At 37.2% G+C, this 16,996-nt stretch overlaps 1 protein-coding gene across 1 annotated transcript in view; it reads left to right on the top strand.

Annotated features, from left to right (window-relative positions):
* Positions 1-16,468, top strand: part of BAIAP2L1 (BAR/IMD domain containing adaptor protein 2 like 1) — a 43,356-nt gene extending 26,888 nt beyond the window's left edge. Inside the window, exons 4-14 of the mRNA XM_055803526.1 lie at positions 3,901-3,962; positions 4,060-4,131; positions 4,470-4,607; positions 5,955-6,107; positions 6,568-6,735; positions 7,504-7,654; positions 8,828-9,035; positions 9,345-9,422; positions 9,779-9,944; positions 15,118-15,158; positions 15,699-16,468. Of these exons, the coding sequence (XP_055659501.1) occupies positions 3,901-3,962; positions 4,060-4,131; positions 4,470-4,607; positions 5,955-6,107; positions 6,568-6,735; positions 7,504-7,654; positions 8,828-9,035; positions 9,345-9,422; positions 9,779-9,944; positions 15,118-15,158; positions 15,699-15,774 (1,313 nt within the window). The 3' untranslated portion in view covers positions 15,775-16,468. The remainder of the gene's footprint in view (positions 1-3,900; positions 3,963-4,059; positions 4,132-4,469; positions 4,608-5,954; positions 6,108-6,567; positions 6,736-7,503; positions 7,655-8,827; positions 9,036-9,344; positions 9,423-9,778; positions 9,945-15,117; positions 15,159-15,698) is intronic.
* Positions 16,469-16,996: the final 528 nt, after the last annotated feature.

Below are 16,996 nucleotides of genomic sequence, written 5' to 3'. Positions count from 1 at the left end.
TTTGGGGTTTGCCAATAAATGACGATGAGGTCATTGTGTACTTGGTCATTGTGTATTATGACCTCTTATTAATATATAGCAAAATATTTTTACTCAGTGTGAGAAACATGTTTGTCTTCACCTGAAGTAGTTTTCTGTACCTTTTTACAGGAGAAATAATGATTGAACATTAGAGCCTGGCCTTAGGTTATGCTGTTATTAATCCAGAGTAACCCACTGTCTTCATTAGAGCTATTCTATAATTCACCATTGTAATTAAAACCAAAACATTTTACTCAAGTTGTTGAGTTTCCATTCCATTTGGACACTGTCACATGTAGGCTAGGGGTTGTTTTGTTTTCCCTGAATCAGTTTTCTACAAAAACTTGTCCCCTTGTATAAACTTTATTTGGGAAGGCTATCAAAATGTGGCTAACCCATTATCTTAAACTGGCAATAAAGAAACATGGTATCTGTTCAGTGTAAAAAATTTCTCTATTTATTCAAAGTGCAGAATCTGACCTCTAATTTAAACTACAATTTAAATCTGAATAGGTCAGAGTATGCTTAATATGGGTTCTCTTCAAAACGTGAAAGAGGAACTTAAATGGGTAGGCCAGTACATACAGTGCCTGTGGATTACCGGTGGCAGCAAGGAGATTGCAGCATAGAATGGCTTTTGCCTGATGCGTAGCATGCAGGGAGTCTTTGGCTGAGAGAAATAAGAAAATGCAATTAGAGATACAGTCACTGATATCTAAAAATACCATTTAGAAGTGTTCCAGAACACTCTAAAATAAACTTGTAAAATAAATCCAGCACAAACCACTTAGAAAGAAGTGTTGTTTTTAAAGTTCTCTTGATTTCAGGACATGTTTTGGCAGTATTTTTTGTAAGAAAGATGAAAAAGCCTGTTTCTAACCAAGCATTCAGAACTAAGACTTGAAGGCTGCAGTCAGTTCAAGTGCTGCGTGAGACAAAAATAACAACCTCCAAGCGTCAGGTTTTCCATTCTTGACACACCAGGTGAATGGGTTGTTTTATTGAGCATTTACACTGTGGTAGCAGGGCAGGCCAGAGGAAGGGAGTGTGAAAGAGCGATGTGAGAGCTGAGTCAATACCCGATGTTGTTGGATGTCTGTCAGTACTTGGAGCGCTAGGGTTGGCCCCCTTAGCGTTGCCAAGTATTAGCTAAGTGTGCTGCTTTGGCAGCAGATGCTCAGAACCTACTTTTTACAAAGAGGGAGAATAAGTTAATTTTCAAAAGAACAAAAATCTATAAGGGCAATTATTTTGAGAGCCATTTCAACACTCACCCTGGGTTTCTGTAACTTCCCAAATAGCTTTCTAGCGTGCAAATTTAAAACCAAACAAACATCATAATTTTATTTGTATTTCTTGATCATTTTTCCTGATTTCTTTTAAAACTATTTTCCTTTTTAAGCTGCAGATAAGTGTTTACAAAACTTCTAATTGTAAAAGCCTGTTACAGTCTAAACTGTGTATTTTCAGTTGAGTTCGGTGAAACAGAAACACTACAGACTGAAGCGTGTTTGTTTCTACAGCCTTAAAATAACAAGGCAGCTTACTCATGTCCTTACTTCAAGTGTTCATGTAACTACATTGTATTTCTGTATAGCATATGAGCAACTAATTACTATAGCACCTCTCATTTCTCATGGTATTTGTATTGCTGTAGCCACTAGCAACTCTAACAACAAAAAAAAGCATAGCACTCTCTAGGCTGTACAGAAGGACTTCGGAGGAAAAAAATTATATGTATATATATATATATATATATATATATATATATAAAATACAGCACCCCTCTGATTCTCACATCTACCATCCAGAATGCAAATTCTTTTTTTCTTGCTAATCAAGGGGTTGACTGTTCTCATTGTACTCTTAATTCCTTTTTCCAAGTCTCCTCTAGCCTGTTGTACAGACATAGAGATGGGGACTGGGGCATGAAAAGGGCTTCATGAGAAGTCAGGAGACACATGTTTCTTCTGAACTGCTTTGTGTTTCCCCATAAATGATGATGCAGACCCACATTTTACATTATTTAGTTAAAGACCTGCTGGGTCATACTGGTTCACAGGACAGGCGATACAGTTCCTGTTTCAAACTAAAATTTTGAGGTGATATAACTTGAGAATGACAGATAACAAGGGAGACAGGTGATAATACATACCCAGGCACTATGGGAATATATATCTGTGTTATAGGAGATTGTTACCAAATCACTAAGATGCATTATGGGGAGACAGGTTTTGATGTCTGGGGAGATGCTGAGAAAGGCAAAGATGAGAAGATTCTCATTAAAAGTTCTGTCATTCACTTTAGTTAGCCAAATTTTTTAATTATCTGCACCTTTTGGGAGCTTTTGTGTGCACCTGAAGGAACTGAAGCCTCAGGTCTTTGCTGACTAACTCAGGAGGGGTTCTCAAAGAATATGGATGGTAGAAAACAAGATTTGCAAAGTAGTGTGTTGAGAACTTAATGCATTTTTATTATTTTTTTTCCCTTGAAAAAAGGAAGCTGAGAATCACATAACAAATAGGAGGGGGCACGCAGAGCAGTCCTTTGCAGTGACTCTGGCAGTGATAGGTAATCAGAATTACACAATTGTGTGTAGCTTTGTAAGCCCTGCCCGTACATTTGGACAGCGCTATTGCAGGTTTAATACTGCAAGCATCTGCATGGCAAATACTTCACGGCAGGATAACTGAAAGATGGTTGAGGAATAGACAGATGACCAGAGGAGGCACGCCAGTGAACCAGCTGTGGAACTGAACCTGCCGTTCTTGCCATGGGAATGGAGTGACAGGGAAACACATCTCTAGTCAAGACTTTCAGATGCGAAAGTTTGGGAATCTGATCGTGGCCCCCAGAACTTCCAGTTTTCTGTAATAGCTCCTGGTTGAGACCCGGTAACTGTCTACAGGTCTAATTTGGGTGAAGCCAAACTGGGCACTTCAGGACACTTGCAGCTGCTCTTCTCAGCACTGTGTTGCAATCTCCCAGACAAGACTGGCACACGCGCAGTTCGTCAGTGCCAGCGCAAAGAAGGGAGTGGGGATGATGTGGCCATCTGTACCCAGAGCAGGATGAGCGGCTGGCTGCACACAGGGCAGGACTGCAGCAGGCACAGTTTACATTGGTTTGCACATAGAACCACACCCAAAGGATTGAGGTATTTTTTTTCTCTATATCCTCCTAAAGCAAAATGAAACAGTTCAGCTTTTAACTACTCACAAGTAAGCTGTGTAACTTTGCACTGGAAGACAGCAGAGCATAACAGACATATTTAGAATCTCTTGAGAGGATGCTGAGAAATCTGCTGCTTCTTGGCTGTTAGTGGCATACAGTCAGGCTGTAATCACTGACAAAACAGCATGGGCAACTGATCAGCGTACCTATGGGATCTGTTTTAGTAGGTGTGCTGTGAATGAAAGTGTAAAGGTTACTTTGTTAATTCTGAAGGTGCACTTAGTTAATAAACATTGAAGTTTAATCTTTCAGACTGAAAACCAGATAGTGGCTATTTGGATAGTAACAACTACCTCCAGCTCTTGTGTGCTATTGACTTGGCAAGAAAAGAGGCTGTTACTAAATCGGTATGAGCTATTCTGGAGAGAAGGAAGTATTTGTTTTGTCTGGCACTCCACGTCCCTTTTGCATGATAATACATAATTAATTATTCTTCTGTCACTTATGAGCTTCTTGGTTTGTCTGTGGCCAGATCTAGTTATTTATTTAAACTGCTGTGATGAGCAACAGCAAGAAGTTTCCTATCCCTCTTAAATATATTCTAGTTAATAGATGTATTGGTTAAGTATTTTTTATTACTGCTTTTTGTTAACTAACTTCAGAATTCTACGAGAGAAACAAATATGGTTGTATGTTTATCAACAGGCCAAGTTCTGGTAGAAATGTCAAGAACACACAAGAAACTTAATGACAGTCTAGAGGAGAGTGTAAGTTAAACAATTCCTTTTTAAATTTATTTTCCTTTTGAAATCATAAATTACTTTTGCCAATTTTTAATAACCATTCATTCATTTGCTTTTAAAGTTCAAAAAATTTCATAAAGACATTATATCTGAACTGGAGAAGAAAACAGACCTGGATGTAAAATATATGAATGTAAGTACATTAAATTCTAAAAGTCATATTTTATTTATCTATTGCTAGTTAAAAGAATTTTTCAGGAAATCTTCCCTAACAGTTAATTAATCAATATGTTCAAACTGAGCTTTAGGTACATAAATATGGCAAAAAATTTCATGCATATTTTGAGTTTAAAAGGAAACCAATGAAAACTTAATAGCATTTTTAAACTAAAGTTGAGAAAGGCAGCTCTCATGCCTGACTCATTTGGCATGTATTAGTGATATCTCATAATTTATGGTAGCGCTTTTTAGTGACTTACCCAGTTACATGGCTGAATGCATTGTAAGATGTTTTACATGCTTTGATTGCAGGCAACTTTAAAGAGGTACCAAACTGAGCACAGAAGCAAATTAGATTCTTTAGAGAAGTCTCAGGCTGAGCTGAAAAAAATCAGAAGGAAAAGCCAAGGAGCACGAAATGTAATGAAATATGAACATAAAGAAATGGAGGTCAGTGTATTGTCTCTTACTTGTTTCTTTCCTTGTATGAGAAGTGGTCAACAGAAAATGTTAAGCTATTACAGGCCACATCTGAGTCTGTTTTAGAACTTGACTTCTGAAGCTTACCACAATTTTTGTATATGCAATGTTATTAGTTAATACACATAACTCCTCTGTTAAGTTGTTTGGCTGCAGTTAAACTGCAGTTTCAGAGAACATGCTTTTTTGGTTCATCAGAGTTGGTTTATATTAAAGGCACTCCTCGAGTAGGTATTCCAGTTTAAATTCAGCTCTGGACTGTTCTGCTGTAAATGTACAGACACTTCTGCTTCAGTTTCTGGACCACTACTTGATTTATTTTTTTTAAGTCCCCCTGTAACTACACCATTATGCAGAGGTTTGCACAGGGAGTCAGCTATGCTATGCAAATTCAGTAATAATTTGCTATAAAGGAATTTCCCAAAGTAGATAAATGCCAACTTCTTTTACCACTTATTATTACCTTTCCTACTGATCCTAGAACAGCAATGTCATCTTGAGGCAAAGTAAGAAATGGCAAGGCAATGAAGACAAACTGTTTTAGATTAGTAAGTCACATTCTGGTTGTCATGTGTGTCTCAGAAAATCCTTGCCATTGATCTTTTCATTTGCACAATACTTTGTTCTAGCTTATGTATTTCTTTCGTCCATATTTTTCTATTTTTATTTTCTTTCCAGAGAAAGCTTTGTTTGTAACATAGTATAGCAAACAAATAGTACTAGCTCCTATTTCTTACTACCTTTTAACCTATGTTCATAACATTTCTTTTTTTTAAGGTGTTGGACTGAGAATTCAAGGATTAGTTAGCATTTAATCACAGTTTAGCCATCAGTCCTCATAACCTCAGATAAATATATTTTAGTCTTTGTAATAATTCTTTTTCCCCTCTGAAATGAAGTAGAATTTCATGATAGCTTTGTGAGAGTAACTGTAACTGCTATGGAACAGATGAAGGTAATTAGTCTAATTGGAACACCTGTGGTCTTAAAATTGCTCAGCACAGTTGCTGCTGTGATGCCGTATTCTTATTTACTGCAGCAGTTTATTTAGAGGCTCAAAGACTGTTTCTTGTTTTGCTTCCCCCACCCCCTGAACAGATTATTGATTGCCTGTAATAAGAATATACATTTACCTGATGAGATTAGGGAAGGTAGGTGTGTGCAGGAAAAGAGAAAGACTTGGAAGCAGAGCCACCCTACGCCAGCCTGCCTTTTCCAAAGCCTTTTCTAAGGCTCTTGGAGTTTGCTTCGGTAATTGGATATAGTATGAAATAAAATACAGATACTGTATGTAATTTTCTTCTTTTTTTCCCTTAGTATTTAGAAACTGTGACCTCTCGGCAGAGTGATATTCAGCGATTTATTGCAGAAGGCTGCAGAGAAGCTCTTCTTGAAGAAAAAAGAAGATTCTGTTTCCTGGTTGACAAGCACTGCAGCTTTACCCAGCACATGCACTTCTATCACGTTCAGGTCAGTGGCATGAATGTAAACAGAAATAAAACTCCTGAAATCTAATCATATTGGAGATCTTAAGTATCTCCTGCAGTACATAGATCAGACTGCCATAAACAGCTAAGGAACACTGTAGTGCCAGGCAAGTGTTGTGATCAGTTCATAGAAAATGTTTACAATGCAGTATTCTCTTAAATGTATTGTAGCAACAATAAACGGTTACTGTGACTTTTTTAGAATCATATTAAGAGAAAAACATCTGGACTGATCAGGTATTTCTAGTATCTGACACTGAAAAAGGACAGTTTCTTCCTACCATATGTTATTTGTTTCAGAGAGGTATTACTTACAAAAATCTTCAGAAAGACTTTCATTTTGCTGGTGTTACCATTTCGGTGTAATGCAAATTAACAAGTAAGTCCATGCAATGTTATGAAAAAACCTATCTTTGACAAGTACTTTTTGAACTTGGATGCAGTGTGCGGACTTCCTGAAATCCAAGCTGCCTGGATGGCAGGAAATCTGTAGTGATGCCACCAAAGTACCCGAAAAAGTCAGAATGATGATAGATGAAATAAGGACACCTGGTTCCACTCCAGTGTCAGGAACTCCACAGCCTTCACCAATGATAGAGAGAAATACCACGGTATGTTGTTCTTTAGCGGCTGGAGGTTCTCTCTCAGATGTGAGTAGGGTGGTTTCACTGGCTTCTTTTGTACATAAGCATTTGGGATCAGTTCTGTAACGTACTTCAGTTGGAATATACTGGGCTTGGGTATGAAAGCAGAATCCTTAAGCTGAAGCTCAGCTACTAGAAGAATACACAGTATAGGAGGCAGAAACACATATCCACACAAGGCTCAGTTTTCAGCTGAGTGCCAAGGACTTTTTCTGCAGAGCCCAGCCTCAGGACTACTTTTGTTCTAACCATTCAATTTCTTATGTTCTTATCTGTAAGTAACAGTAATTACATACTTAGTTCAATATAAACTTAAAATATTATTTTCTATTTTCTTTCTTCCATCTGTGATTATTAGCTTATTAGAGTACAGCTTAAATTATAAATTCTGCCTATTTGTATGTTGTGTCACCATTAGTTGTTGAATTTCTAAATTATATTAGTAAATGTCTGAAAAAAAATAATCTGGAGATTATCTAGGTGTAACTGTGCTATTTGTGGTAAAAAAGGCTATCATAGCATTTCCACCAACAAATCAAGGGACACTTTTATCAAGGGACATAGGCCTCTTAAAAACTATTTTACCAGCAATTTCATAGGACCATGAAAACTTTCTGATGGGTCTAAATATGTATTGTTTGGGAATATTTAAGCATTGCTTTCTAGAATTCAGTGTTGCAAGTTAATTGTCACTGGCTCCTCAGTATTGTGATACTGTTGTTTCTGTGACTCTAGATTGGAAATAATTTTTATCCTCATCATGAAAATGCATCAAAGGTGCCCCCTGCTCCTACAGGTAGGGCGTACACTAGTCCACTAGTTGATATGTTTAACAATCCTGCAACGGTTCCAAAGACATCGTCTGAAAAACTAAGTAATTCAGCAGGTGAGTGTCACTTTGTTGCAAACTATGTAAGGGTAAATGACATACTGTACTGTTCAAAATTATCTTAAGACTTTGTGACTACTCTGATGTGAATTCCAGGGCACACAGAGGAGCAGAAAATGGTCTTTACATAATATTTATGTAAGTTACCTAGCAGGAGAAGTATGCATTATAAGAAGAGAAGAACTGTTTGCAGTAAAATGCAGGCCAAGATAGGTAGATTCTGTTTTAATCACTTTCTGCGTGTCCCTGATTAACCCAGGTTAAGTGCTGTTATGACTTCCAGTCTTATCAGGAGAATACATTCTATAATTTTGAACAAGATACACTTGGAGTGATTATTTCAGTGCACATAAATAAACATAAACTACTATTACAGTCTTGCTTTCATTTCCTTTAAGGGCATTTAGCCATTAGGGAAGAATGCACATGGGACAAAACAAGCACAGTCTTGTATTTCTTTCCTGAAATATAAGATTTTTTTCTAAGTTTTTCTAATATATGGATTTATTATTTTTTTTTACTTTCTCTGCTATACAAAAGGAAGGGAAAGAACTAAACTTAGATCACAACGTAAGAAATGCAGGACTCCTACAGTGTGATAATAGCAATTCCAGCATTTCTTCCTTAAAAACACATTTACAATGTATTGTACTGGTCAAATACCGTACAGTTTTGAGATCTCCTTTACGTTGTCTTCTGGTAAACATCTGGTGTCTGTGAAGTGCCAAGTATCTGCAACTGCCATTGATTCAGTTGAAGTTGAGTGCTAGGCACATTTGAAAAGGAAATCTTGGACTTCTCTGTTTTTTTAAATGGAAAATTTTCAAAGGTCTTTTACGGCTGTGAACGTGTGGCACGTTTCATGCCAGAAGGGGAAAGAAGTAGCAAGTTAAAACTTACATAACTTTTTACCTCTGGTTCAACTTTGTGATAGGGGTGGGTGAATGCGTATATAAATGCACATGCTATTAAGAACTTCATGGTGATAAGAAACATTGGCAGACAATTGAGGTGTCTAAGTGGAAACCAAAGCAGTACAAAGTCTCAGAACTTGGTTTGCACTTGAGTATTCCTCTATTTTATTTTTCCTGTCAGACCACTAATTGTATTTAATTTGTTAGTCTGTGGCTAGTTTTGCTTTGGTTTACTTTGGGTTTCCTTTTTTGACAGAGAATTCAGATGATGCCAGTTTATCACGTTCAACTTCCGTTGCCACGGGGCTAAATATAATGAAAAGGCAAAAAGTAAAGACAATCTTCCCACATACTGCTGGCAGTAACAAGACGTTGCTTAGCTTTGCGCAGGGGGATATCATCACGCTCCTTGTAGCTGAAGAAAAGGACGGCTGGCTTTATGGGGAACATGACGCAACTAAAGTGTAAGATAATCAATATATTACCCAATTTGAACACGAAGGGAAAGCGTGTCTCACAAGATTTTGTTAGCAGATACTAGTAAATGGTTTTCCACCTTTTCTGCTGGCTGTCGCTGACTGGGGACATGGAGTCCTTCTGTAAGGTAACTCACTGCACTTATTTTAGGGATGTTTTGTGCACTCATTTGGTATCATCAGAAATCAGGTCTTTAAAAGTTAAATCTCAGTTTGAGTCCACTGTGTGGTTCGCTGTTTTTTGAAAGATCTTTCCAATTTTATATAATATAAAATTGAAAAACTTTCCCGTTACAGAAAAGGATGGTTTCCATCGTCGTATACTAGACCACTAGAAGAACCAGCAGAAGAAAAAGCGTTTGTCCCAGTGCCAAGGTAACATTTTGGGTGATTTGCAGAAATGCCCAAATCTTTTCTTAACATTTATTTAAAAAAAAAAAAAAAATCTGCTTGTGTTCTTTGTTGTTTAGTAACATATACAGTAAATACTTCCTAACAGCCTACAGTGTGATGCCTTGATTACATTAAAATGTTTTAATGGTTACACAAAGACCCAAGAACTGGTTTCAGCCCAATTTTAGTTGACAGTCCCACTGACTTCAATGGGATTGTATGCCTTTATTAACTTTCAGCTTATGCTCTTTTGTGTTTTCCTGGTTATTGCTAAAGGTTAAGTGAGAGGGATGTATTATAGGAACTGAAAATGTTATTTGTTGGGTTCTGTCTTGCAGCCCTGCACCAATCCGAAGTATTAGTTCTGTAAATCTTGTGGAAAAAGGTGATGTTGTCCTCCCACCACCAGATTATCTGGGGTCTTTGCAAACAGATAAAAGAGTGGAGTCTTCCAAAGGTACTACTGTTAAAACAACAACCGACAGACCAGAAAATGCAGGTCCGGTAAGTAATCAATACCATGAATCCCAATGTTCTGCCCTGCTTACTTTTCTTGACCTACTTAGCTGAGCTCTTAAATGAGGCCCTGGAACATTCTACCTTACCCGCTTGTGCTTGACTTTGATGTAGCTGTCCTCAGGAGTATCATGTTTTCTTGGCATTTCAATCCATCTGTAGTAATAGGAAGGGAGAATTGTTCAGGGCTATAACTAAGAGTACTAGGAGACTTACTCTGCATAGCAAACTGCCCCAGAACGGCATCTGTCAAACACGAAAAGAAAGTCTTACAGAAAGTAGTACTAATCATCTTAAGTGATTTAGAGCTATAGGGGGACAGGGGGCTTAAAGCACCTTAAACTCTGTATTCAGGAATGCTTTACACAACCCTGTGCAAGTTCGTGTTGGTTTTGTGGATGTTGCTGAGAGGTATGTGTACTAACTGATGGCTATATTCAGCAAAAACACAGCTGAGCGAAAATACAGTTTTATTAATAGACAATGACATACAAACCTAGCATTTCTGCTATTAAGTCAGCAAACTGATTCAAAATGAAGACTAATCTAATCAAATTTAGCAATTACTAGTCATCTTGCTGCTTGTTTAAGTATTTTGTTGATGTGTATCTAATAGCGATAAAAGTTTTTGAGACCTTCTTCAAAAAGCCTCTTGAAGAGATTACATTTTGATGGCAAGGAAGTTTCTATATATGTATTAAATATATATCAATATATATTATGTAAATATTTTTATATATTTTTATATATATAAATAAAAATAATGTTGTTTTTTATATATATATAAATGCTAAATTTGAGAGACTGTGCTAGGGTAAGATGCAAAGTTCCATTAGTAGGTACCATAGCAAACTTCTCAGAAGTCAGGATTCTTGTAGTAAGCTGCCAGTAGCTAAAAAATGTACATTTTATTATTTATTGGTACAACTAAATTATTTTGTATATCAATATAATATCTAAACAAATTCTGGGTTGTCCTTCTGACAGATGTTTCTGCTTTCTAAGTAATCTGTGGAATCATACAGTAGAAACTGAGGTGGCTTTTGCAAATTTGTACTTTATGGAAGTAAAATTAACTGAAGAAACTTAAAAAACAGGAGGCGAAAGTTTGTTGCACACTGACTAATGTTGAAAGAGTCCATTTCAGGTCAAAGAATGACCGAATATTTATAATGGTACTCCTGTAAAATAGAAAGGCATCACGAAACAAGGGTTGTCTTTAAAGAAGCCTCCTCTGCTGTTTCATTTCAGTCTACTACGAGGATGTCAGGTGTATCTACAACATTTTTTACTTTGAGGTCTTAGGCATTGGAGAGGGTTAACAGGTCTTTGTTATACTGACAAGCAAAGAGAATGAACTGTATTTAAAATAAGTAAAAATAGAAATATTCACTTAATAACAAAAATACAACTACCTTCCAATACATCACTCCAGAACTCTAGGAAAAATACCCTACCATTGGAAAGACACAAGCATGACACAAATAACAGAAATAGTCAGTAACATCTAAATTTTAAACTTTTACCTGCATTTCAGAAGCATGGACAAAGAATTCTAACAAACGGGAGGAAAGGAAGTGAAACTTCTTACTAATTTTCTTTCTTAAGTGAATACTGTGTCTTCAAAGAAACCACTTCTGTAATATAGAGTTGTATCCAGTTCTTAGAATAGTTCACCCCAATTTTACAAACATAAAAAAAGGGGGAAATTGCTGGAGGTTCAGCTATACAGTCCTTTCAGAAATGTTCCCTGCAGCTGTACTTGGCATTGTAAAGCCACTCTACAGCTATTTCAGAAGAGCAGCTACAGATACAACACAAGAGACGCCTCCTCTAACTGTTGCCAAAATGTCTCTTGCAGATGCAGAAATTGAAACAAAGCATCTTTTCCCTGGCGGGGAGGGGGAAAAGGGCTACTGCTTCCCATTACAGAAAAATCTGCATTCCTTAAAATGCATGAAAAACTAGAAGCGGAGCAAAGTCTTTCGTAACAAAAAGGATGAAAGTTGCTTTCACAAGTCCTGCGACCTGGTGAAGCTCTCCTCTCAGTCACAGATCTCACCCCGTTTAGACTAGACTGACTAGTAATGGTTTGGGATATTTTTATCCCCCTCTGAATACTCCTATTAAAAGATTAGATCTCTTTTTTTTTTTTGTCAGAAGAGTCTAATATTAGCATATATATACTTCAATGTGAATTCAAATATGCTCTATTCAAGTAAGTGGTTTTATTTATTGGTGATGAACCTTGTTGTGTGTAATGTGTGCAGTGATGTGTTTCTAGCACAATGTTTCTCTATGAGGAATAAAGCTTTTCCAATGCATGAAATCAGTATCAAGAAATAACATCTAAATTTTAGCGTTCAGTCACTTTTTCAAACTGCATGTCTGGGAACTTCTAAAATTATTATGAAAACGAGCATCTATATTTTGACACATTTGTGATTTTCATTTTTGGATAAAGAAGCAATGAGTCTTAACAATGATGTAATGTCAGACTTAACACTGGTTCACTTACTGTACGGTTAGCTGTTGAGTCCTATGGGACCGACATGTCCTTCAAATGTAATAATGTTTGCAATAGTTAAAAGATGTATCAGCCTGTGGAAGTTGCCAAGCAAGCAGTACAGTGAGTTCTTTGCCCTGGGACAAGTAAAAGGTGACTGAGTATAGTTTAGAAATTATTGCATCCATTCATTCTGTCAGAATCACTGCACTATGCTGCTGTCTCTAGTGTGGTAACTGTCCACAGCCGGTTCTCAAGAGCAGTCACCTTAAGGGTTGTTTTGTTTGTCCTGTGGCATTAGTTCAGGGCGGTTAGGAATAAACTTAAGGCTTGTGGACAGATGTCCTTGTTGAACTGAAAACCAAGAGGAATGGCAGATCTAGTCTAGGGAGTTGACAGCCAAGGCCAGAATTCTAGTTAGAACAGTACATACTCTCTTTGGAGGGCAGAATGGAAGCCTCTTAGGAGTGGAAAACAAATGTCTTTTAAGATTCTAAATTTCCACTGGGAAAAGGAAGATGAAAAAAATAAATTAGGAATTCTGGAATATAAAATCATGACTCCTCTTGTTGAGGTACCTAATAATTCATAGCAGCTACCTTTTTACTGTGACCCCGTGATTATTCTTACCTGTTACCATACAAAATAAGGGAGAGAGCTGTAGAGGAGAGTCGCTGCACTTGCACCCCAGTGTTTCGCTCCAAAGTCACCGTTTACTTTTGTTCTTTTGGAAAGTTGCAGAGCTTCCTTGTCTTTCCCGCTTCTGTGCAAGTCACCAATCCCCACACCACCACAAGGCTTTGGAAATGAGCTCAAGATCATACCAGGCTGGTTTGTAGACTCATACAGAATTTACATACACCTAAAAACAGTATGCTTACAGTACGGTTTATGCAGAAGCAGGAAATGATTCATTGGGGCATATTATTTTTGTTTCAGAATACACAGAAAAAATAGCTCAGGATTTCAAGAAGGAAAAATGAGGAATGGTTCTTGCAAGTTAAGTTGTTCATGCTGTGTTATGTAGGACAGTACTATGCAGAACTTATCAACTAAAAAAGATTTAGTAGTTGATGGCGCTTTGAGGGTTGGGGTTCAGTAAGATGCATGTAATCCAGGCATTTGTTCATTCTAATTAATTTTAAGGGTTCATTAGGCCTAATTCTAAGGTCTAAGTATATTTACAACTGATGTACCCCAGTAATTTCATTGGAATCACAAGTCAAGCACAGCCTTAAGAACCCAGCTGAATGAGGTCCTAAATAAGCAGATTTCTTCACCTGCATCACAGTATCACGAACACGGTAGCTAGGAACAACTGGTACAGTAGATGGTGTACCTGAATAGGAAAGGCTTACAGGCCCCTTTGTTCAGCAGTGAAATTTTAAGTATTAAAAACAAAACAGCCGTATAGAGTGAATGATTAGTACAAGTCAAGCTGCTATACAAAGGCTGACTTGCATATTCTTGCTTCTACATGCAGGAATATATTCAAATTTTCACTTTGAACTTTATCTGACATCTATTAGAAGCAACAATTAGTTTGCCGTTTAAAATATGTCATCCGGTATTACTACGAAAAGTTAGAGGGGGGAAAAAAAGCAGAAATTAACTATTTGCCTAAACTTCCATGTAGCACAAAAGGCTTGGGAAGGGTTACCCCCGTGAAACAGTGCATCCCGTAGTAGCAGTGTAGCAGAGCGACACTGCCATCTTTTGGGTTACTCTAACTTCACAAGAACGAAGTAACGTTTCGTCACAGAAGTCCTGTGCAAACTGTAGCTACGAAACCAAGTCTTTGTTCAGATTGTACACCTACACATGACAGCTTCGTTACAATGAAACATCAGCAACAGCTATGCAAACTACTCCTTTTGTATCACTGCCATACAAACACCAATCATATATGTATGTGCCATCAGCTGTTTGCCTGCTTTCTTTACTCACCGCCACTACTCACAAAAGTCACGGGAGATACCTGAACTTGTACTTTGTAAATCAACAATAGCTAAACACAGTAGGCTTGTATAAAAAACCAAAAACCAACCAAACAAATCCAAATCCACAGCACCCTCTGTATCAGAAATGTGCCCTCACTTCAGGCTTCTGGTATTTCAGTGTCGTTGTGCTGGCTGCTGCCTTTACCGGCAGGACTTTACAGTTACATGAAGATACACTGGCTGTGTTCACTCGGTAGGATCTGATCCAAGCCTAGTTTTGGCATTACGCTGTGACAACTAGCGGTTTACAAATTATGCTATAGAAACAGTATGGTGTATTTGTGCTGCAAGTAGCTCTGTCCTCTTTCTTTTGGTTGATGGCTGTGGCGGTGACACTTCATTTGCTATGTTAAGGTGTGAAATGCCCAGCCAGACCTCAGGTGATCACTGATCTTAAACCTGGGGGAGTTGAGGGGGCGGTGGACACCGCCAAAAAGCCACCACCAGTTAATGCTAACACCATTTTTTTTTAACTTTGCAATTTTATGTTCTGAGAGAATTCTACCCTCCACAGCTTAACTGAACTACACAATAATTATCCTAAATGGCTAAATATTTTAGCCTGCTTGAATGGTATGCCGTTTTCCTTAGCAGGATAGCAAAATCACCTGTAGCATGTTTTTGTAAATCTGTGTAAATGTTTTTTCTTTTACAGAAACCTGATATGAATGGCATTATAAAACCACCTTTTCTAAGGTAATTTTTTTTAAAAAAGCTTTTATACTAATGTAGTTACGTTATTTTTTATATGGGCTTGTATTATTGTATTGATTGTGAGGGGAAGTAAGGATGTTCTTCCCAAATTACTGTGCAACCTTTCCTAGGCATTGGTAAAACACAGCTAAAATTGGTTGCACTTCTCTCAAGAGTGGCATCAAGCACAATACAAGGCATAGGCCCTTCTCAGAAAAATGATTGTTTTTCCAGTAGTTTGACAGGAAGCAGGACTTAAACTATGTCTTTGAGGGTTAAAAACAAAAATCTTTGAAACGTGGGAGCTGTTTAAAAAATGTCCAGATGTAGCTGGGCATTGATTTTCCAAATTTTGAATCACTGCAAAGTGAGTTTTCATATGAAGCTTGTTTGAAAAATTGAGTTACACCAAGAGTTGCACAGAATCCTACAGTCTAAAACCATAACTTAGTCTTCTAACAACTTGGATGAAGAAACTGCATGGCTTAAATTTGGTTGTGTGTTGCAGCAAGCCTTCTAGTAACTTTATGCATTTCTTTTCAGTGGAGAAAATCCTTTTGCAACTGTGAAACTCAGACCAACAGTAACAAATGACAGATCAGCACCAATTATTCGATGAATAACATACATATGTCCTTCCTCCTTATAAACACCATTTTCAGTAATGACAGACAATTACTATCTAAACTTGTTCTAAAAAATTATTTAAAATGTAATTACTGTACAATAGAAGCATACTGGAATAGATTTCTGCTCTTTTTTTTTAAAACTTGTAATGAGGTAATTGCTTTGGGCTAATGTTTGAGCACTTTGGCTTGATTTCACAGTATGCCTTTTTTGTAGTAGGAATTGTGAAAATACTGGAGACAGTTTGGATACTCTAGTAAGTCAGTGTAACTAACAGCTCACAGATCTGAATCTTTGGCATTTATTATTTGGAAACTGCAAGGGTAAGTTCTAGAATATAAGCCTGCATATGTCACTTAAGAAAAAGATTTTTTTTTTTTTCCCAAACAGAACAATGTAACAACTGCTTTATTCCAGAATAGAGAATTGCCTGTATAAAGTGATTTTACATTATTTTAAGATATACACCCTAGGTTATAAATAAATATTTATCCTTTAAGAATAGACAATTTGTAATGCTTTGCTTAATGTTCAGATACAAATTTTCAAGCGTTAACATAAACCCATGTTAAGTCTAATGTTGTACTGTCAACACATTCTTCAATGATCATCTTTTCTTTAAAACATGTTGTCAAACTTTAGTCTTATAAAAAGTCGTAATAAAAGTGCCATGATTTTTTCTCAAATGCCAATATAAACAGCTGCCTTTGAAGTTACTCCATTACTGCAACTTTTCACAAAAGCAAAACAGATTAAGCTTGAGAATTTTTAATTAAGGAGCCTAGCACTGGCATAAATGCTGTCACAGTGTAGTAACAGTTAAGTGAAATACAGCTTTTAACTTCAGTCACAAGCAGAGTTGCAGTTTGTTACCTCCGGTGGAGCTAGCTTGTCTGGAAGACATCTCCTACAGGAACCATCTCAGCAACTGGCCTAGAATGTTAGACACTGAGCCCTCACTCCGCACCAGCGGTGGGTGCTTTGCTTTACCACCATACGGGTTAGGTGGTGCTTCCCACCTGCTGCACGAAGCCTGTATTGTGACTGCTGCCAGTGATTAATCCTTATTCTAAATCATTCTACTTTATGTATGTCCATGCTTCCTACAGCCTCCCATGGAGAATTCATTTTGCTGTGCCTGCTTCTACCACCATAAACAGTGAAATCAAGTCATGTGAAATGCCTTTCAGTTACTTAATATCAAAAAATAGTAT

Source organism: Falco peregrinus, chromosome 5, assembly GCF_023634155.1.
Source record: "Falco peregrinus isolate bFalPer1 chromosome 5, bFalPer1.pri, whole genome shotgun sequence".
Classification (NCBI taxonomy): domain Eukaryota; kingdom Metazoa; phylum Chordata; class Aves; order Falconiformes; family Falconidae; genus Falco; species Falco peregrinus.
Note: the sequence above shows the minus strand (reverse complement) of the source record. Positions and strands in the feature narration are given on the sequence as shown.